The sequence below is a fragment of the Crocodylus siamensis genome, chromosome 9 (genome assembly GCF_052110815.1).
Source record: "Crocodylus siamensis isolate JL-2025a chromosome 9, ASM5211081v1, whole genome shotgun sequence".
Classification (NCBI taxonomy): domain Eukaryota; kingdom Metazoa; phylum Chordata; order Crocodylia; family Crocodylidae; genus Crocodylus; species Crocodylus siamensis.
In genome coordinates this window covers 55892024-55914364 of record NC_143403.1, presented here as the reverse complement: position 1 = coordinate 55914364, position 22341 = coordinate 55892024, and the positions used below count along the sequence as shown (strand labels likewise).

General features: G+C 44.4%; 2 protein-coding genes across 4 annotated transcripts in view; one reads left to right on the top strand and one right to left on the bottom strand.

Annotated features, from left to right (window-relative positions):
* SFI1 (SFI1 centrin binding protein) overlaps window positions 1–15127 on the bottom strand; it is a 44261-nt gene extending 29134 nt beyond the window's left edge. Inside the window, exons 1-8 of the mRNA XM_090063481.1 lie at window positions 15056–15127; window positions 14432–14518; window positions 11944–12096; window positions 10716–10787; window positions 8109–8219; window positions 6552–6646; window positions 4899–5016; window positions 4495–4597 (exon numbers count right to left, since the gene is read on the bottom strand). Of these exons, the coding sequence (XP_089919607.1) occupies window positions 4495–4597; window positions 4899–5016; window positions 6552–6646; window positions 8109–8219; window positions 10716–10787; window positions 11944–12096; window positions 14432–14451 (672 nt within the window). The 5' untranslated portion in view covers window positions 14452–14518; window positions 15056–15127. The remainder of the gene's footprint in view (window positions 1–4494; window positions 4598–4898; window positions 5017–6551; window positions 6647–8108; window positions 8220–10715; window positions 10788–11943; window positions 12097–14431; window positions 14519–15055) is intronic.
* A 2124-nt stretch (window positions 15128–17251) lies between these two features.
* EIF4ENIF1 (eukaryotic translation initiation factor 4E nuclear import factor 1) overlaps window positions 17252–22341 on the top strand; it is a 34459-nt gene continuing 29369 nt past the window's right edge. For 2 of the 3 annotated variants that reach the window (XM_090062410.1, XM_090062409.1), the window contains exons 1-3: window positions 17252–17402; window positions 17844–17970; window positions 22152–22225. In XM_090062410.1, the coding sequence (XP_089918536.1) occupies window positions 17872–17970; window positions 22152–22225 (173 nt within the window). In that variant the 5' untranslated portion in view covers window positions 17252–17402; window positions 17844–17871. Of the gene's footprint in view, window positions 17403–17840; window positions 17971–22151; window positions 22226–22341 lie in introns of all 3 variants that reach the window. The other variant, XM_090062411.1, reaches the window with a different exon arrangement.

Below are 22341 nucleotides of genomic sequence, written 5' to 3'. Positions count from 1 at the left end.
AATGCCTCTACACTAATGCTCGTAGTATGGGGAACAAGCAGGAGGAACTTGCCCTCCTGCTAGTTAATACAAACCCGGACATAGTGGAGCTCACTGAAACCTGGTGGGATTCAACCCATGATTGGGTGGTAAACATCAAGGGCTACAGACTGTTCAGGTAGGATAGAACAGGGAGGAAAGTTGGGAGTGTAGCGCTCTACATCAAAGAGCAATACATGTCCTCAACAAACAGGATGGGGTCAGAGGAGGGGCAGACTGAAGTGCTCTGGGTTAGAATACAAGGGGGTTGGGAGGAAAGGGACTTAATGGTGGGTGTCTACTATCGACCTCCCAAACAGGGGGAAGAGCTGGACCGGGAATTCTCAGGTCAGCTTGTGGAGAAAGTTAAGTCAAGGGATGTGGTCATCATGGGTGACCTAAACAACCCAGACATCTGCTGGGAGGAGCGGTCAGCCAGATCTGACCACTCACTTAGGTTCCTCCACCTAACCCAGGAGGTGCATAGTCCCCCCAGGGAAAATGCCTTGCTGGACCTGGTCCTGGCCACAGCCAATGACCTGGTGAGGGGACTGTGGGTTTTTGACCACCTGGGAGATAGTGATCATTGGCTACTGGAATTCACCATCCACTATTCACCAAAGGCAACAGCCCTTGACTTCAGAAGGGCCAATTTCAATGAGTTAAGGAGATTAGTCGGGGAGGCACTGAGGTCCCAGAGGGTAGGGGAGTTGGGAGTCCAAGACAAGTAGTTGTTCCTTAAGGAGACAATCCTCCAAGCCCAAAGGGTGATAGTCCCAATGCAAGTCAAAGGGGGCAAGAGTGCTCAAAAGCCCCCATGGCTCACCAAAGGCATTCAGGAACATCTGAAAGCTAAAAAGGAGGCATTCACCCAATGGAAGGGAGGGGCCATCACCAAGGAGGATTATACCTCCACTGCTCAAGACTGTAGGGGGGCTGTTAGGAAGCCTAAGGCAGAGACAGAACTAGGACCAGCAACCAGCATCAAAGATAACAAGAAGTCCTTTTTTAAATGCATAGGGAGTAAAAAGAAAGCACCAGGTAACGTGAGGCCCCTGCAGGACACGCTTGGCAATCTGGTGGTTGCACCAGACAATAAAGCTGACCTCTTTAACAAATTCTTTGCCTCCATTTATCTGAGCAGGGACTGGGACATCCCCCCACCAGGATGCCGGAGGGACTCAGGAGAGGCACAGCCAGGCCTAGGGTCAGATAGGACCTACTTAGAGAACTTCTGGGGGGGCTGGACGTGTTCAAATCAGCAGGTCCAGATAATCTCCACCCCAGAGTGCTGAGGGAATTGGCAGAGGTCATTGTGTCACCCATGGCATGGCTTTACAAGCACTCACGGTGCTCTGGCCAGGTGCCAGCAGACTGGAAAAAGGCCACTGTGGTCCTCATTTCAAAAACGGAGGAAGGAGGACCCGGGAAACTATAGGTCCATTAGTCTTACCTCAGTCCTGGGGAAGCTCTTTGAGAAAATTATCCAGGAGCACATCTGCGAGGGACCAGCAGCGGAGATTATGCTTAGGGGCAACCAACATGGGTTCATTAAGGGCAGGTCCTGTCAGACCAACCTGGTGGCCTCCTACGACAAGGTCACAAAATCCTTAGACGCAGGTGTCATGGTGGACATAGTTTTTCTGGACTTCAGAAAGGCCTTCAACACTGTCTCTCACCCATTCTATTCCACACCCCCAACACACACACATCTACCCACCTCATTTAACCAGAACTAAGCCAAAAAAAAGTTTAATAGGCATCTCGGGCCTCAGATTGCTCGGTTCCACTATGGGAGGCCTATTTAAACTTGATTGACTAAAACTCAGTTGCTGGGTTAGGGAATGCTGAGGCAAGAGACCGAGTCAGAGGGGGTATGGGCAACATTTGAACAATGGTTAAGGGTTCATCACAATGTCCAGTCCGTTGGAGCCCTGACCACAAATGCTGTCATACTTTTCCCAGGATGACTGGTGGAAGCCCTCCCTACAAAGTTTATGAACACTCCAATAATCCCCTTAAGTCTGTTAAAAGACTACAGTAAGATCTGGAAAAGTCACGCTAAGCTGAGACTTATTCACAACAGGTAAAAATACAAAACCCTGATGCTGCAAGCTATCTGAGAAAAAACAATGAGGTATCCCATCCAGTATATCTGCTATCCGTAAGAATTACAAGCTGGCTCTTAAGTGTCTGGTTACTCCTTAAAAACTTGTGTTTTTCCTGGTTGTTAATCAGTTTCTTGAGATGTTCCAAACCAGATAACCCCTTGTCAATAGAAAAATAAAATTATTTACACAATTAAAAGAATGCTTTGAAGAATCTGAACTGAGGGCTTAAAGAGCTATAAATTCAGCAAATGGTGCACTTCAAGAGAGAAATCTCTCTGACACCATCCACTGTTGTTCTTGAGAAGCTGGAAGAAACAGATCGTCTCCCTTCAAGGATTGTGCTAAGAACTTTACCTGTCAGCATTGGAACCCCAGTACCTTGGACTGGTGGGATCCCAGCTCTCGCTCTCTCTCTCGTCTCTCTAGACACAGATTTCTGAACCTGAATTGTATTAGTTAAGCTTAAGCTAAGTTTCCCCAAACACTTAGTGAAACCAAGGTAGTGTTGTAATTGTTTTGTTTGTTTGTCTTTGCATGTCTATTACCATGCATCATAAATTTCATACACTTAGCAATAAATAACTTTTATAGTCAAACTGGTAATAACCAGGTGTATGTTTCCTTCTCTACTTTCCTCCCCCACTTGCTCTGCAGCAACGCTACTTTTATCTAAGCTAAAGATCCCTGTGAAGCCCAGAAATACTGTGGGGTCTGCTCATCGGGAGGCTACCACTACTAGGACAGTTAGGACAAAAGATTGGGACGTGCTGAGTTTGAAACACATAAGGAGATCAGCTTGTACAGGCTGATTGACCCAGTTTGACTCAGACGTGCCCTAATAAACTGAATGCTGGTCCAAGAGGGTGTCAGCTAGACACCCAGCTAGATTCAGAGGTATTCTGTTCATCTGCGTGCTTGCGTCTGGCTGCATTTTACTGTTACCTTGATGAACTGAATCCTAGCATATAAGGGTGTCAGCCTGTCCATGATGATCAACCCAGCCAGGTCAGGCATGTCACATTAATCTGTGCGTTTGTGCGCATGACTGATTTAGTGACTGGAGGAACCCAATCCCATTGAAACCGAGTCCTGCAAGATAGCTCCATTGGAGGTAAGGAATTGCAGAAGGGAGAGATATAGCTCCGTATAGAAACACAAATAACACAAGTAGCACACTGACAGAATTACAAAGACCCAAGAAACTTATCCTTAATAAATGAGCGGTCCAAAGTGATGGGGAAATCTAGTAACAATGCCTACAAAGTCAAATGCTTCGCAAATTGGCTGGAGGGCCGCACCCAGAGAGTGGTGGTGGATGAGTCATTTTCGACCTGGAGGGATGTGGGCAGTAGGGTCCCCCAGGGCTCAGTCCTCAGGCCCGCACTATTCAACATCTTCATCAGTGACTTGGACGAGGGGGTGAAAAGCACCTTGTTCAAATTTGCGGATGACGCTAAGATGTGGGGAGAGGTGGGCATGCTAGAAGGGAGGAATAGGCTGCAATCAGACCTAGACGGGTTACACGGGTGGGCAGATGAGAACAGGATGGGTTTCAACACTGACAAGTGCAAGGTACTGCACCTACGGAGAAAGAACCAGCAGCATACCTACAGCCTGGGGAACTCCCTTCTCGTCTGCATAGAGGCAGAAAAGGATCTTGGAGTCATCATTGATTCCAAGATGAACATGGGTTGCCAATGTGAGGACACTGTCAGTAAGTCCAACTGCACCTTGTCATGCATCCACAGATGCATCACAAGCAGGTCCAAGGAGGTGATCCTCCCCCTCTATGCAACATTGGTCAGGCTGCAGTTGGAGTACCGCATCCAGTTCTGGGCACCGCACTTCAGGAGCAATGTGGACAGCATTGAGAGGGTCCAAACGAGGGCCACTCGCATGGTCTGGGGGGCAGCAGGCCAGGCCCTAGGAGGAGAGGCTATGGGACCTGAACTTGTTCAGCCTCCACAAGAGAAGGTTGAGAGGGGATCTGGTGGCCGTCTATAAGCTTACTGGGGTGGGGGCCAGCAGCGAATAGGAGAGTCCCTGTTCCCCCGAGCACTACCAGGAATAACGGCCACAAGTTGACTGACAGTAGGTTCAAGCTAGACAGCAGGAAGCACTACTTCACAGTCATGGCGGCTAGGGTCTGGAACCAACTTCCAAGGGAAGTGGTGCTTGCTCCTTCCCTGGGGGTCTTCGAAAGGAGGCTAGATAATCATCTAGCTGGGGTCATTTGACCCCAGCATCCTTTCCTGCCCATGGCAGGGGGTCAGACTTGATGATCTGCTCAGGTCCCTTCCAACCCTACCAACTATGAAACTGAGTAGGTCCCTAGTCATAAGAAGTCAGCGTTTGTAGTATTTACCCAAAACTGAAGACTCAGGGCCCAGTGTTGCAAAGCCAGGGCATCCATCTCACGGCTGGCACAATTTTGAACCAGTCGCCTTGTCCACATTCTCCATGGTACACTGCCAAAAACATTTAGGACATATTCAAAACATGCAGTTTGGTACAGGGACCTAGTCTCCTCTTATCAGGAAAGCAAAGGGCTCTCTAGCTCTACCTAGACATATCAGTAATGAGGTACTGCCTGCCAGCTTGAGTCTCATAGAGCCTTTTTACTTCAAAGTATATAGGGAGGAGGAGTAGAGAAAAAAAAAAAATCATAAAGATCAGTCAACAATGTTCAGTGCAGAAGATCATGTGATAGAGAGAGATGGAAGCTCTGCACTTATGGTTAATAAACGATTCTTTCAAATCCATTCTCACCGCAGAGTGCTCCTTTCACTGAATGCCAGGGCCTTAGATTGCATGCTATGCTTGGTCCTGCGAACATCAACGTAGATCAGCCAACACCGCCATGTCCAACGTAATTTCTGCTTCTCCGCTGCATACAGCAATGATTACATCACTTTTAAAAGACATCCTATGAGGATTTGGCAATTCTGTAACAAATCCATATGGTCACTCCAGCTCAACCTCCCATCACACCAGCCTCACAGTGCCACTTGGTAGGAAAGCCTAGAAGTGCAGGTAGTCCAAAAGCCAAAACTGCTCTGCAAGATGTCTGTTAGCTTACTAAGCTTTGTTCAGTATAAGAATCTATTGGTATTGCAGATGTTATAACCATCAAAATATACACATAACATGATAGGTTAATTACTTTGTTCCAGCTTTAAGATCCCTGTGGGCTTCACATGCATGTGCTGATAATATTCAATAATTATTATTTCTATTGTGTTAGGTTTAGTGCAACTGGTTTATTGGAAAAAATTTAGCACCTTATGCAGTCCTTCAACAAAAGTTCTTAGAAAGTGAAAAGTGAGGCACAAAGAAGTTACTTGTTCAGGTTCATCCAGCAGCAGAGTCAGAAACAGAATACAAGTTTCCCAAATCCCAGTGCTCTATCCACAAGGACACACTACCTTTCACACTACTCATATATAAAGACTGATGTTGTTGAGGCAGAGTTGTTAATGAGAAACCATCCAAACCAGCAGCATAACTGGGAAGCAGGGAGAGGGGGCAGGCAAGTGGAACACCAGCTTCAGTCACTGATTTACAGCAGGTGCCAATGGACTCCCCTCCCCCAGAAGTCTTTATCACTGCAAGGGCAGTCCTACACTGCCTGGCCATAGGAACTGAACAAGCATAGCCCCATGGCTAGTAGTGTATCTCGGGGGGAGACAGGTGTAATTACAGGTGTCCAAGGAGGCTTTGCCACAAGAGGAACGTGCTTGCACCTGAAGGGGCGGGGGAAGTATACTAGATACCAAGAACAGCCCCCAAGAAGACTGCACTGCTGCCTGTCCCCCAGCAGCAGCAGTTGCCCAAACCCATACTGCTGCAATAGCAGCCACAACAACAGCTGTTGCTGGAATAAAGACAACCAGGCAGGTCAGACTCTCCCCCCCACTCATAGTTTTCCACTAGTCATCATAAACCCTGCCCCCCCCATCTCTGCCCTGGGCACTGGAAGAGCTAGTTATGCCTCTGATCTAAAGCACATGTTCACACACCCCTCCCACATATCCACACTCCCTGATTTTATGCTGTTTTGATTTTATTTTTTTAATAAAAATAAACAGAAACCTTCCACAGCAAGTCTTCCTACAAACAGATGTCCAGGATCTTATGAATATAGGCTTAAAAGGGGTCATTTCTTTTGCACTCTGAATAATTAATGAGACATTTATTCTTTGAAAACAAAATGGTCCACCTTAAATTGGCTCTGTGGTATTAGTATTTCAAAGCCTTGCATAGAGCCCTCTGATCTTCAGTGTGACAAATTATAAAGCTTTAACATCAACAGGGTGGGTTACAAAAGGATACTCCGTGAAAGTGATGTAAAAAATGACTGTTCTGGCCAGTGTGCACAAAATCTTTGTTCTGTGCCAGTGAACTCCCCTTTTCCACACTTACCATGAGACTCTGCAACATGATACTTGCTCTTCTTCTCTCGCTGCTGATATACATAAACCTTCCAGGCCTTAAACACTAGATTGTATAAGAAATATCTGAACAAGAAAGAAAGAAAAACACTGCCATAAGCCTTCACCCAAACACACAATTTCTATATAGCACAGCCACCCTCACTTGGTCTGGTAAAACATGTCATGACCAAGGGAGACTCTTATCATTCAATGAGACTCCTATCATGCAGGATACTGGGCATTCACATTGCGGACTTGTATTCAGCATTGTGTATTCATATTCTGGAAGGGAAGCATTTTACGGAACAGGATACAGATATTTTGACTCCTCAAAATATAAACCGGAGAAGGTCTTGGATCCATTCAGGATTTCTGCTTAATCTAAACCCTTTTGGAAAGGGACCACCCTTACAGAGAGACTCTTCTAGTAAGCCTGCAGAGACTAGACTGTCATCTGTGTTTCAGTCTCACCTTAATGAGAACAATAGCTTGCACTGAGAAGGCAACAAGGATGGGATTCCAAAGGCTCTCTCTGCCTGAAAAAGGCCTCTATGAAGAAAGTCCGTTAAAAATGGGGCTGAACTCAGTCCTTGTCTCTGAGACAAGGTAAGGAATGATGAAATCCATTGGTTTCTTTGAACAGTTGTCAGGAAAACCTTGTGAGGAAGGGAGAAGTATACAAAGGACTGCGATTACAATAAGGTGAGGTACAGTACAAACAGATGACAGGTTGGCTTGGGATCCATAAAAGTCCCATGAAAAAGCAACTTAATTTTATTCCCAGGTCCCATCACGCAGCAATATGAACAAGAGAATAATATAGAATGGAGTGGCCAACCTGCAACATGAGTACTGCATGTGGAACAGGCAGCCTCTGTCTCTCACACATGGCAGACTGGCCAAGAAGCAGACAACAGAGCAGCAGATCAAGTAGTGAAGGGGACTGAAGTGGCACTCAAGGGTTTCACTTTGTCACGCATGATAAAAAGTTTGGTTCCCACTGATCTAGAAGGCCTTTTTCATGGATTTTGCTTCCAGAATCCTTTCCAACCTGGCATATAACCTGGGTGGTGAACCAATCAGAGAGAGACCAAGTTCCCATACCTCAGTGTATAAGAAGCAGGCAAGAAGCATGGTGGTTAGTCTGCTTTGACCCCAACAGCATAAACCAGCAGCATAGGATCACTTGAAAGACAAGGTGGAGTTCTTAGTCTGAACATAACTCAGACCTTTCTGAACAATTACAAGTTTCTGGAAATCAGGAAATTCAATTCATGCTAGCCAAGCTGAACCCTCAGGACACCTGAGCTGTACAACATAACCCCAACTTAAGGCAAAAAATAAAAAAAAGGAAAAGAAATGTTTGCTGCTGTTGGATAAATGGGTCAGAGACTAGAAAAAGACAAGAAGTAAAAACTGCAAAAAAGACAGTGACAGAGGCATTATAATTAGTCCTTCCCAACCATGCAATGCTGCCCAGGTAGATACGTACTAATACATATACCCCTCTGAACCTAGCTATGAACACAGGGATCATTTCACGGACCTGTAATGGCAGTCAGCTCTGATGCTGAGCTTCCACTCTCTGCAAACAATCCACCACTCCTCCTTCCACTCTCTGAAAGTTTTTTGCAGAATCTTCTGGTCATAATGGCATCTAGAGATTTGAAAGATGTTGAGGATGGCAAAGAGTTGTAATGATTTTTGAGATAACAGCAGATGCATTTTAAAGAAACTGCATTTCTTTTTCCAGTCTTGTTTACTTAACCTAATAGTCTCTGACTGCATGATAAAACATAACTATTCTGTCCCAAATGTCACCCAAGAATCTAGAAGTGCCAAAAGAAACACCTAGTTAAACCTTACACAACCTGTGTAAATATAGCAGCTCTTGTAAAGTTGAGCAAAAAGAAAGACAGCTTGAATAACTAGCCCAAGATCATGGAGTTGTTTGATGGTAGGCCTGGGAACACAAATTGCATATCCTGACCTTTCAATCTCTGCTCTAGCCACTAAACCCACAGCTAAATCGTGACATTTCTACATCTAATTCACCTCATTCTACATTGAGTTGCATGACTATTTTAAATTACTTTATCTTTAAAAAAATAATATATTATCTTAAAATCTCTCTCTATTTACTCTTAGAAGTCATGCTGAATTTAAATCATTCTGATTTTAAAGACAAGCATTGAAAATTGATTGAGATTTTCAAACATTTTGAATTGCATATAACCCTCACTAACAACATAGTTGGGTATTCCTCTCTAGTTGTGAAATATATAAGAGGTTTATGAATTATACACTGCCTCTGTATTTGTTAACTTCCTATTTTAGCACAAGCAGCAGTGGTCCAGTCTTTTAGATACAACCTGTGCATCTGACAAAGCCTGGATGTATGTGACATAAACATTCAAAATTAAACTGAACTAATACAAACCCAGATGGGCGAAGGTTTTAAACGGAACTAGAGAACTGAGACTTGGATTAGGAACTCCAGCACAATATTCTCTGCATCAGGTAATACACCTACTGTCTCTTGCCCTGGCATCATAATTCTGATTTCATTTAAACCAATCATCTTTCCTCCGTAATATTCATCTGTGAAAACAATCATTTGGCCAAGATGGCACAGCTCATGTTGCAAAAAAAAAAAAACAAAAAAACAACTCAAACCCCACCCTTTAAATGTCATTAGATGGAAGTATGAAATACTGCATTTGTAGGCATTTCTTACTTGTTTGTATTCATCACAGAAAAGCAAGCAAACAAGGCAATAAAAGAACTACAGGCCCAATCTTGCAGCCTTAACTCACATCAACATTCCCAAATTAATGAGGATGCTCAGAGGTATGAGGACTGCAAGTTCAGACTCAAAATACCAGCCCTCCCACACTGCAAACCCTTCCACAAGCATCTGTGCATATATTGTACAACTCAAAATGACCTACCCCATCAAATCAAGTTGCTAAGCCATTCCAAGCACTCAAGCAGAGAAAAAACAAACAAACGAGAGAGTCACAAATTATTCTCTGAAACTGTTGAATTGTTAAGAGTCAACAGGTGAGAATTTTTTGGTGTGATATATGTTATTGAACCAACTGCATGTTGAGATACAGTTTAAACAAGTTTTCCACAGGTACCACAGTACCCTTCCTCAGAGTTAAACGTGGTGCGAGACCTATCCCAATCACACAGTTGGTTCAATAAAAGACATCACCCACAAAAATCCTTGCATACTGTTTGGGCCATCACAGCTACATCACTTCAACACTACATAACAATTAACAGGAAAGTTAAGAAACCAAAACAACATGGAATTCTGGAATCTCTCTTTTATTTTGAAATATATTATTTGTTGCTTTAAAATTTAGCTAGCTGAGCTCCAGGAAATTTCCAATAGCATTGGTACTCATTCTGCAAAATTTCTTGGACAGTATCTATATATTGCTAAAGCAAATAATGCAGATCCAGTTTGTACAATGTGTAGACAGTTACTCTGGTTCACAAAACTATTCTTGCTTGCTACCTAATACAGCCCAGGTAACAACTTGTGCTCCTCAGTGAAATCATCTGGGGTGACTTAGGGCTTGATCTAGTTCATAGTGAAATTAATACAAGCCTTTCCACTGACTTCAGTGGGAATTGGATTAGGACCTTAGAGAGAAGCAAAGCCACAGTGGACATACAAACGACAATGTAATAGGACGAGAGAGGTGTTGATTTGGAGCATCCAATTTAAAACTAAACTGAAGAAACTCTATTGCTGCAGCTATTCCAAAGAGATGTATGTGAATGCTATTGAATACTTATTTAAGGACAATTGTACATGTTGCAGGGCCATTTGAACTCTGTGGCAATAGGTCTTTTCCCACTTCTACCATCTATATTACTACAATTTTAAAGTGAAAATGAAAAAAAACAATTCTTTTCAGGTTTGTTGCTGTGAATACAACCTAACCACCATTAAGGCTTCTCTAAATTTACAGAGAAGCCAAATTTGGCTATGATTAGCTAGGAATATGGATGAGAATGATATTCAAAAAAGACAGATTTCAAGTAGTGTTAAAAGCCATTTATGCATGTTCCTGCAAAGCCCTACAAATGCTCCCCCATATCAAGGTATAATGCTTTCTACTCAGAACTGTACTACCTGGCTTTGGAAGGAAGAACTTGTCCAAATGTCTTTTTCACCCACAAGTAGAGGAACTTCCTGGCCAGGTGTCTGAAATGTAAACAAAGTTTATTTGCTTTTCTGATTTTAAACCCATGCTTCTATTAAATTTCTAACCAACTCCCTTACAGATGGGGATTCAGAAGCCTATCAAACTCAAATACACATCACTAAAAAGGCCTCAATTCTCCAGACCTCAATCCACATGGGACTGATTTACACGCAATGATATTAGACAGCAACAACAGTTCCTTAATTTGGATTCCTCCCAGTGATACAGTGAGAATTAACACTTTGTACATCTCAGCATGCTCATTCAATCTTGTCTTGTAAGAAATTTTCAATTCCTTCTTAGCCATGATGCTTTCAGGAAATGTATGGAGTGAAAAACTAAAAGAATGAAGAAAGAAGCATATTACAACGTAACAGTTTCCTTCAGGAAGACAGCCTTTTAAACAGCAGAATAGAAAAAAATAATGAATGTGATAGTCTAAGATGCCTGCTTTGATAGCTCAGGGGCAGGCAGGCAAATTGTTTGTAGAAGTTGGCTGAGATAACAGAAATGAAAACTACTTGTGGTGCAAGGCAGTGTAACACAGCTAGTTCTCCATGTGCTAGCTCCCAAGCAGACCTATTTTAGTGTAGCACTAAACTAATAAACTCAGCTCAGAAACAAGACTTATCATCTTAGGAGCAGCATCATGCTAATGTAGCTGTACTGCATCCAGATGTGAAAGCCAGCACATCCCAAGCTAGCTCAAGTTTTCTAAAACCCATGCTGCACTGTGCCACATAGATGTACCCAAAATGCACAGTTAGATTCTTTTAATTATATTCTTAGTTGTGTGTACTTTCACTACTTATAATCTAGTTTCCCACAGGAGGAATAAACAAGTGATGTCAAACTCCTTGCAGATCTATACAGAAGGGGCAGTGCTAAGGACATGCCCAGTAATGTTTCTTATTTATTTATTTAACTAGTATCTAACCCCTGAGAATCCCAAAGCATGTTTATGAACCACATAGTGCTGGTCCCTTTTAACCAGAAACTGACACAGAGAGGTTAAGCAACTCTCCCAAGATTGCTAAACAAATCAATGGAATATTTATTATGAGAATCACAGTCTTCTGATCCCAGATTCCCTGTTCAAAAAAACTGCCATGATTAAAAACAAAACCCAGCAAGTACAGAAAGCACAACTTTCACCTGATACGAAGTTCTTTTAACCTGCCTCCTCGATTCCAGGTATATGTAACCCGATAGGGAATCTGGCCACTCCCAATCTGACACCATTTCCCTGCACGCCGGGGAGCAATGGCCCATCCAACCGGATAGCTCTGAGGAGTTCGCCATCTCAAGCTTAAAAGGAAAGAGGAAGAGTAATAGTACTGGCTCATTCACATTGACTATTAACAGATGCTCGTGTCTCTATGACCTTGTCCCATAATCAAGTATTAAAATAAAATTACATATCAAGTTAATGTCTACAAATAGCATATTAAAAAGTTCCATTTGATTCTATTAATGCTCTGTAAATTAACTCTCACTTGAATTTTCTGGGTCATTCCCCAAGAAATACCAACACACACACAGACTGGTACACAGGAGACCAAATGCAATCATCTCCACTTTCTATGCTGCCTTAAAAGGGAGTGGAAATGTAAAGGAAAAACAATGGTCTTATACTTATGCTATATCTTTTTTTTATTTAAAAAGACATGAATATGCAATTTTATATGCGTTTTCTGCTTATGATTCTAATATAGTATATCAAGAATTTTCTTGCACATTTTTGTTGAAAGATTTCCTGAAAGACTAGAGCTGTGGTTCTCAACCTTTTTTGTACTGAAACCCATTTGTAAACACTGACAGCCAGTCCCGACCCAGTGCCCCTCACCCCCGACTTGCTGCCCCACCAGTGCGTGGGGCAGTAGGGGTCCAAGCAGCCCCTCGCAAGCTGGAACTCTGTCAGCCTTAAAGAGAAAAGCCAGTTTCCCCATGTTTTCTTCCTTTAAGGCAGAATCCATTTTTAAAGTTTGTTTACAACCCTTTCATATATTTTTGCAACCCACTTTTGGGTCGCAAGCCATGGGTTGAGAAACACTGGACTAGAGAACTGAACCACAAGTATTTTCAGTGGTCAACAGAACAGCAAGAAATAATCCATCTTCAGCCAAGATATTATCAGCTGCTTGTGCATATATAATTAAGGACACCAATTTTTCTCTTAAAAAAAAAATCCCTTCCTGTTTCTAATCAAAAAAACCCAAACAGAACTAGGCAAAGATTTTATATTCATTATGCAGCTTTTATTGAAGTACAGTTCTACTCTGAAGTGACTTAAAAAATGGTGCAATGAGTTCTACCTTTATTTTGCCTTGGTAACTTTCTGAAAAAAAATGTAATTTAAGCTCGTTTAAAACTTGCAGAACCAGTTGCACCCAAGGTTGCCACCCAGAAGCAAACACTGCCACCACCCTCCAGTGTTATATGTTGGAGGCATAAACACAACCCTGAGCGCCCCAACAAGGGGTGCAATAGAATCTGAAAATCTCAACCCACTGAACACCTCAGAAAATAAATCCTAGTTTCATTGAAGTTAATGGCAAAACTCCCATTAATGTACAGTAACAAAGGACAGTTTACCTGAAGTTCTAATAATCACAGGTCATTACAGTCAAAATTTCAGAGGGGCAGAACTGCAATGTCACTGGTTGGATCTCCCAAGTGCAAGAAGTGAGATCAAAGCTAACAAACAAAACAAGCCTGGTGTTTTGTGAGAGTTTCTTTTCATGTAGAAAACTCTTCTAATATTTTGTGAAATAACAGGGCCCCATCTGGCAAGCAGGAGAGTTTAGTGCATGCCAATATGCGCAGCTGCAGCAGTCACCATGATAACTCTCCAGGTGCTTTTGAAAAAAGCTGTTTCAGTTATTTTTAAAATTATGTAAATGCATTTCAACTTTTATATGTCAGGTGTACAGTTCCCTATACAGTTTTGGGACAAAAAAGGAAGTTAACTTGAATTGAAATTTAACACAATCTCAATACAGAAAAAAGCCATGCAAAAGGATTATTGCTAGCAATAATTAGAGATTTCATGAAGAGAACTACAGAAATGTAAATGGTTTGTATTAGTGATGAAAGTGTGTAAATACTGTATATATGAAATATTCACCATATGGCTTGGAATAGAGTAGTAACTGAAGATCAAGGCCCCTTTGTGACAGATGCTGTACATATACATGGTAAAGGACAGTCCAGGCCCCAAAGACCTCACAGATTGAACAGGAAAAAGAGTATGGGCAGCAGAAAGTATCATGCTCCTAATTTTATAGAGCACACAGACATACATTGTGACTCGCCTAGGATCACACAGGAAGCAGATGGCAGAGTCAAGAATTGAATCCAAGTCAGTCACCTGAGCCCCAGTACAGGGCCTTAGCACTGAGGTCATCCTTCCTCTTTTTTATACCAATAATGTTTATGACTTCATGCTATAGTATAGCCAGAAAAAAAAAAAGCCTTAAGTACCTTCTCCTAGATAAAGTGGGAAAACCTCTGAACAGATTTGTATAAAACTGCCCCTTCACACCAGAGCACCCAATAAACTTCCTAACGTTTTTGTAGTCCCAGGGACCCAACTGGAGATAAAAGCAAAAGAGCAGCACAGCCTCCATGTGACAGTCCTCACCTGCCCCTGGACTTCTCCATCCTGCCAGATAGCCAGGCTCTTCTGTAAACCAGTGCCCCTCTCTTTTTGCCACTGGACTCTGGTGCACTGCCGTTGGACAACAGACAAGCATTGGTTTGAGACATTCGTTGGGACTCTGTGAGGTGGGTGCTCATCATCAGTACCCCCCACTGTGCTCGGATCAGCAAAGTCCTGCGTGAGTGCAGGGAACCACCAACCCCCGCAGCCGTCTGCCAGCAGGCTGCCGCTCGCCACTGCCACCACCCGGACCAAGGAGCTCAGCTCTGAGACAACGAGGGGTGTGTAAAGCCTGTGGTGCAGGAGCCTGGCGTTTGCTACCGAGAGACACCGGCATCAAGAGCCGAGCAAGGAAAGCCCGAGAGGGTCTGTCTGCTTCCAGGAGCTGCCGCCTTCTCTCCTCATGGCACCAGCAGCCAAGGTGGCCCCTGCCCCGCAGGACGGGGCACTGCGTGCGGGCCCCGGAGGACGGGCGGCGGCGGGAAGACCCCCAATCCCAGCTGTGCCAGGCAGTGACCGAGGGGACATGGCCTGTGGAGGCAGGCCCCGGCCCCGGCCCCGGCCCCCGCCTGAGGACAGCACCTCCCCTGGGGACCCCACACTGACCGGCACCTCCCTCCCGCCCGTCGCCATGGAGAACAGCGGGGTCGGGCCGCGCGCTTCCGGGCCAGGCGGATCCCAGCGCCCCCTAGCGCCTGGGAGGAGAAGAACGCGAGGCGCTACTGCTGCGGCTACTCCACAGCCGCGCGCTTCTCGACCCTCCCAGGCCGCAGCGAGGATGGGAGCAGGAGCCCCGGAACCTGTCCTCGGCTTCCCCCGCCCCCCACCGGGGTGGGGAGGGTAGGCTGTTTCAGGGTGGCTTTCCACGGCCACTACGTTATTCGCCAAGGGCAGCTGAACCTGATCAGCAGCCTCAGGCCTTCCTGACCTTGAGCCAAACATCTCTAGCCTGCTCATAAGCCCTCAGCTGCACTTCCTCATTGGGAAATGAGCTCTCGAGCTCTTTCAGAAACACAGTAGGGCTCCAGTGCATGAATCCTTGACATGTTCATCACCTTTAAAACCAAAAGTAAAATCTAAGGGCAAAAAAAAACAATAACAAAAATCCATGGGCATGTGTTGAGTCATTAGTTACAGGCAACTCAAGTTGAACTGTTCTTTTTAAATAATGTCATGTCAGAGTTCACTCAAAGTGCCCATCTGGTGCATTATTTAACGTGTAATTTGTTTGCCAGTCTCTCTAAGTGGGAACAAGGTAAAAGTATTGATTCTGGGCCCATCCTGCAAATTCCTTCCCTATACCTGTTTCTGTAATAAACTTCCAGCTCTGAAGGAAGGGCAAGATTGGGGCCTTACATGGGACTCTGTTGGAACAGGTCCACCTGTCTGGAATTCACTGAAGAATTGAGGCTTCTGGTAGTGTCCATTAAATTTATTCTGGAGTTTTATTGGAAACTGTCTGTTTCTTTTTAATAGTAAATAAGATGCACAAGGAGTCTGAGAGTAAGGAATATAAAGCAATACAATTCCTTGTATCTATCTTGTCCTAATGATGTTATACAGATACGCCAGCTCTCACTTAGCTGAGAAGGGAAGCACCTCATTTTGGACTGATTTGAAGGGGGCATATTTTAAAATTTTGCATTGGTAAAAAAAATGCCCAATAATTTTCTAATAAAGCATTTAAACAAACCCTTGGTTTGGAAATTAAGCTATGGATTAAAGACCTACACCAAATGACTTAACAACAGAATCAGATATGTGCCTCTGACATCCCTTTCATTTGCTTAGACAAACATTTCTGTTGAGGAAAACAGGAAGTGCTGTATTCCTCTAATGCAATCATATTGAAGCAACCACACAGACAACAGCGGAAAATGACTATGGTCTGTGTCTAGCAGATCTCGGAGTCTACGCACAAATCCCAAGTCCGTGTGCATAATGCACTCAGTGCTTTCATGAGTATAATTAAGCAAAGCTTCCTATAATCAGTGGTGTCAAGTGCAGAAAGCGAATGCAGTGAAACTAGGACAGCATGATTGCTTTTTCAGTGAAGATTATTCAAGTCTTATGTCCCTGCGGCATATTCAGATTAAAAGTGGATGAAAACCAGCTATGGAGTTGTTACACATTTCCAAGCACTAACTTTGTAGCTGATTGGCTCTATCGATAGCTGGACAGCCATTAATTGTGTGATTAACCAGCTAATTGCATAACACGTGACATGGAGCAGGGGCCTTAGGCTTAAACCGTAAAAGCACTGGGCCAAAAACCGCAGGCTCCCTCTAACACCTTCTCCTGCGGATGGATCCACAGCCGGAAAGGGCTCTGAGTCGTCTTGTGTGACCTTCGCACCTGCGCAGCAACGCTCACCCCCACCCCACTTCACCCGCCCCTGATAAGGGAGCACAGTGCATGTGGCCTTTGCCCCCCTCCTAGCCTTGCACAACAGCCCGATCACGGCCAGCGCACGTGGTCTTAACGTCACGTTTCGCGGGGCTGCCTCACACGAGTGCCTGAGGGGTCCTCACTAGTCCTCCCTCCGCCCTCGTCTATCCATACGTTTGTGGAAAAAAGAGGCTGGGCGGCCACTCGTCTTCGGGACCAGCTGAGCAGACACGGGGCTTTTCAGTCAGGCACTACCACGGAGAGCCCGGGTCGGGGCGAGCGCGCCGCGCCTGCGCAGTGGGTATTAAAGGGGTGAGGGCTGGCTAGTAGAAGGCCCCGGTTACGGCGGCTGAGGAGAGACAGAGTCGGGCGAATAGGGAGCGGGCGCGCGAGCCGGAGGGAGGGAGCGGCCGCGGCGCGAGCGGGGGGTGCCGCCGGGCGCGGGCGGGGGTGGGGTTGGAGGGGAGCTGAGCCGAGCCGGCCGCGGGGGTCGGGAGACGCCGCAGGCAGCGGCGCGGCCTTTGCTGGGGCCGAGCGCTGTGGCGGGGCCGCCGCCTTCCGGCCGGTGAGTACAAGGCTGGGGGATCCATTGAGTTACTGCGCGGGGTCCCGCTGCGGCCGGGGTCAGGGGCTGGGCTGGCGCTTAGCGGGGTCCTGTCTCCGCGGCCCCTTGTCCTTGCAGGGCTTGCGCCTCCCTCCCCTGATGTTGGTCTCGTCCCGTCCCGTCCCGTCCCTGCGGCAGCGGCTTAATCCCCCTTGTGCTCGAGCTCCTCAACAACCGAGCAGCGCCTGCTCGAAGAGCAAGCGCAGCTGCCGCTGTCCCAGTGCCCAGGGGTGCCTGTGTGAGCCCCTGGGCCCCCGGCCTGGCAGCAACATCCAGCGTGCTCTGCTGTGAGCACTTCTAATCCAGTGACAGCTTCTGCGCACACCCTTGTAGCCTGTACTACTCCTGCTTTCTGATGCCTCCTTTTTTCTTCTCCCTCCCCCCCACCCCCTTCCCAAGCAGGTCTCTAGTTGGAGGCTTTGAAATAGCCATGGATAAACGAGGCGGCATAGCAGAAACTGAAAATGGGGATGCTTTCCTTGACTTGAATAGAGTAACGGCAGCAAAATACCCTCATCGTTACACAAAAGTAAGCTTGCCTCATTTCTTTAGAGGGGGAATGTGATGTTGGCACCCATGAAATCAACTAGGAGGTGAAACTTGTGTAAAATGTAAGTGCAGTTGCTTGTGGGGTGGGGGACAACTCTAGATGCGTCTGTGCTTAAACTAGGATAGAAGAAGGTCTAATTACTTGCTAACAACATCTAAAAAGAAAAAATAAGTCTGGTGTTGTGGATACAGAATCTCTACGGCTTCAGCACAGTAGAAGGTTTCTGAACATCTTGTAATAGGCTTTAACTTGATGAGCACATGTTTGGTTTTTGTAACAAACCTTTAAAATGTTAATATAGGATGATGCCTTTAACTGTGTTGATGTAAATATACAGGAGAGGATTGGTAGGATTGTGCAGATGGCAGAGTGTCTCTGGAATATACAGTTCTCTCTTCAGAGCTGCATCAGATGTGTGTGGCAGATCTAAGTTCTGCTGTGCTTACAAAGTTATGGAGCTCGTGGTTTAGATGCGGGGTATGAACCTTGGTCTTGTACAAAATATGTCAATGTATTTAGAAATTGAAATATAGGAAGGCATGTTCTTAAACTGTAGTCACAATATTAAAAGCATGGTGAGAACCAAAATATTTATTGGTTCTAAATTATGCAAGAGTTGGAAAAACTTATACCATTACAGCAAAAATACAATAAATTAGTAGTGCGCTTCTAAAGATAACACTGCACTGGGCTGTAACAACACTGCTCTGTCTTGCAGAATGAGGTTGTGAGGAAACTTAACAGTGTTTTAGGTTTTCATCTGGAAGCTGTGCAAACGCACACAAGACATTCCTTGCTGTAGGGAGCATATATTTTTAAATGCAGTGTATTGGAACAAATAATTTAATGAACAAATGCATTTAAGAAACAAACATGGAATTTTGGAAAGGACAAGTGATTAATTCACTTTTTAAAAATTACCCAGTATGTTACTTGAATTCAGACTTCATGATTTTCCTGAAAACCTGTCTGGTTATGTTAGTTTTATACTAATCTGCAAAGTGGCTGTAGATGTTCTCAGCTAACTAGAAGTGAAGACTAATGACTTTGTTTGCTTTTTAATAACTAAAACATGAAACTGGTGATGTGTTCATGGTTTCTTCCCTCTCCCTCACACCCCTGGGGATATGCAGGACATTGTGTTATGGTGGATTTAATTTTTATTATAATAATTGGCATGGGAGGGGTTAAAACTTAAGCAGTCAGCTGGTAAATCTGTAATGGGGTATGCAGTAAGAAAAAAAACTGGGAACCCCTCCCCTAGATAATGGTCTAAAAATTAAGTTGTTAAAGTTTTGTCTATCTTCCTATTGCCCTTCATGCTTTTTAGTTCTGCCAATAGGTACCATCTCTTCAGATTATTTTTGTTTTCGAAAACTTTTGTAGGGATTCTGCATCACTGCTACTTCATTTTTGTTGATGCAGTGAACATAGTGTGATGGAGCTGCTGCTTTTGTGAGGTGCTTCTTGCCTGGAAACTGAACGGGTGTAACTTTCCTTTCACTACTGCTGCCACTGGCAGCGAGATTTATGGGTTGGTCTCATGCTGTGGTAATGGGAACGCAAGTGGCCTACTATTCAGCTTCTCTTTTCCTAAGAGCACTTTCCCAGCATAGAGAATAAGGAAAATGAAACTGATTCAGTTTCTCTTTTCTTCTTAATTTGTGGTGTTATCCTTGAACTGTGTAGTTGAACTAGTAGCATAATACTTCCAGTCTTGCTGACTTTTAATTTAAGTTTTTTAGTGGATGTTGAATGCTGTCCTCAAAGTAAGGAAACCATGCCCATTTTAAGTAACTATAGCTGTTACTGGGCTTCAAGTAGTGTGTTAATTCTATGATCTAATAGACTCTAAGGTCACTTTTTTTTTTTTTTTTTAAATCAATACTAAAAATTAATTGAACTTGATTAGGTTCAACAGGTTTCAAGCTAGTTTGTGAGCTACTAATAGTCCAAAACACTTGCTACTGATTTGGAGACTTGACTGTCCTGGCTGTAACTTCATATTTAAATAAAAATCCCAGGATGTTATGCCAAGTGTTGTTGCAGAAACATGTAATGTCATATGGGAGGTCAGTTGGTTTATGCCATGAAACTAACTTTGACTAAAGTCATTTCAAAAGGTGACCAGTTCCAGGTCTATATATTTGTTATGCTAACCACCTTTTTTTAGGGTATTCAAATTGTTGTGCATGTAATCTTTACCACTGAGAGAAGTGTGGTAAATATGCTTTCTTGATAAACACTGGTATTGTGGTTGAAGTAATGACTGGTTTAAGATGGCTTAATCTAATTTGGTAGAGAAGTACAGAATCACAAGTGTGCGTCTCTCCCAAACCAGGGGTCATTTGTATAGTTCATGGTAGGTATCTCCCTCAGAAAGAATGATTGCTCTTGAACTTTGTAGTCATAAGTGATTTTGAACTTTGTTTTCTGCTATTTCATCTTCTATGTGCTCCCTCTGGTGGCTGATAAAACTGCACATTGATTTATGATGAAATGCATTCCTCGCAAGCCACAAGTGGTTATACATTTTTAGTGGAGTAAAAGAGCATTTAAATGAAGCATCATGTCCATGTGGGGCTGCTATGGTGCTATGTGGGCTGGCTTCTCTTGGAAGCCAGGAGTACAAAGTAGGGGTCACCAATAGATTTTAGGGGCTGATACAGATATCCAATACAGCTGCCTCCAGCTGGTACGTTGAGTGTGGGGAGGGGGTCAGATCAAGGGCAAGAGCAGGCATTGCCCAGCCAGGGCAGGGCATGGGATGGAGGCACAGCTCATGGGGTAAGTGTGGTTCCTACCACTGCTTGCACCCTGGAAGTGCAGGGGGACTATGTGCCCCTGGATCTGCGTCAGGTGGGTTGTAGCTGCAGGGTGGAGCTGGCACAGCCCTGGCTCCACCCAAGCACTGGGAAAAGCCACAGCTGTGGTAGGTGGCAGCATGGGGCTAGGAGTGGAGCTGTGTCTAAATTTGTGGTGGCTGCAGCCTTCTCCCAGCACTGCCAGAGCCTGTTCCAAGCCCAGCCTGTGGCAAGAAAAGCCCTGTGCAGCTCTGGCTCCACCCCACAGCTGCAGCCAGCCCTGCTCTGGGGGATGTGTCTTGGGACACATCCCCAGGGTGCAAGCAGTAGCAGGAGCTGTCCCCACTCCATAAACCATGCCTCTGTCCTGTACCCCCCACCCTGGCCTGCCTGGGTGGCACCTGCCCCACACCCTCCTTCACTGTGGGGGACATTGATTGGCCCCCCCATGCCCCTTCCTGCCCCCCCCCTTCCAACTTACCAGCTGGAGGCAGCTCTCCACACTGCTGGGTCTGCTCTGTGCACAGCACAACCATTTATTGCCCAACTATCAGCCCCATCGGACTGATATAGGCAATTTTCTTTATATCGGTACTGATCCTGTGTCAGTGCACCTTCTAGTATAAAGGGATCCTATATGCTCAACACTCCATATGAATTGCCTCGGAAGTAAAGGTCTCTCTCAGTCACTCATCAGCTGACCACAGTTTGTCACCAGAAAAGGATATGGTTATCTAAAACACTTGTTATAATGTTCAGACCCTAAATTAGGATGAATTCTACCTAAATTAGAATGAATTCTACCTAAACCACTAATGTATTTTAAAAGTAACTATTTGGAAGGTATCCTGAGTTACTGAAACACTTTTTGAACTCTTAACAGTAAAAAGGAGCATTTTAATTGGGCACTTGTTTTACCTAGTGCTACATTGCTGGTAGGTACATGTATTTCTATCCTAGAAGATCAACTTAAGTAACTATGTTTCCAGTGGTGAGTTAAGAATGCCAGTACTCTAATCCCAGCCCATCCCCATTTAATAACTGACACTGGGATAATACTCATCTACTTACTGATGGCATTGGTTTTGCAATAGTTCACTGAGGTAAAGAGTATGTCATCTTTGCAACAAACTCTTGGCAGAAAAAACAAAAGATCTGTTGGCCAAATCTCAAATGTAACACTTGTGCAGATTTTACTCTTTCTGGGATTGAAATAAAACCAAACCAAAGTTTTGGGGAGAAATATCAATGGTAGTAGTGTAGCTTTTTAAGATGTTCTAGCCCACAAGTATTGCTTCTATTTAAATTGTGCCTGGGTCTGAAATGTTTAACTTTTGGGGGGGTTTTTGTGTTTAGGAAGAACTCTTGGATATTAAGGAACGTCCTTATTCTAAGCAGAGGCCCTCATGTCTTTCTGAAAAATACGACAGGTAATATTTTAATTGTGTGGATGGCTTGGAGTACATCTGACTGTTCTTAAAGGTCTGTTATCAAGTAGCAGTACTGTACTGCAGTGAGACTGTGTAAATCACTGCTGAAGTTATAC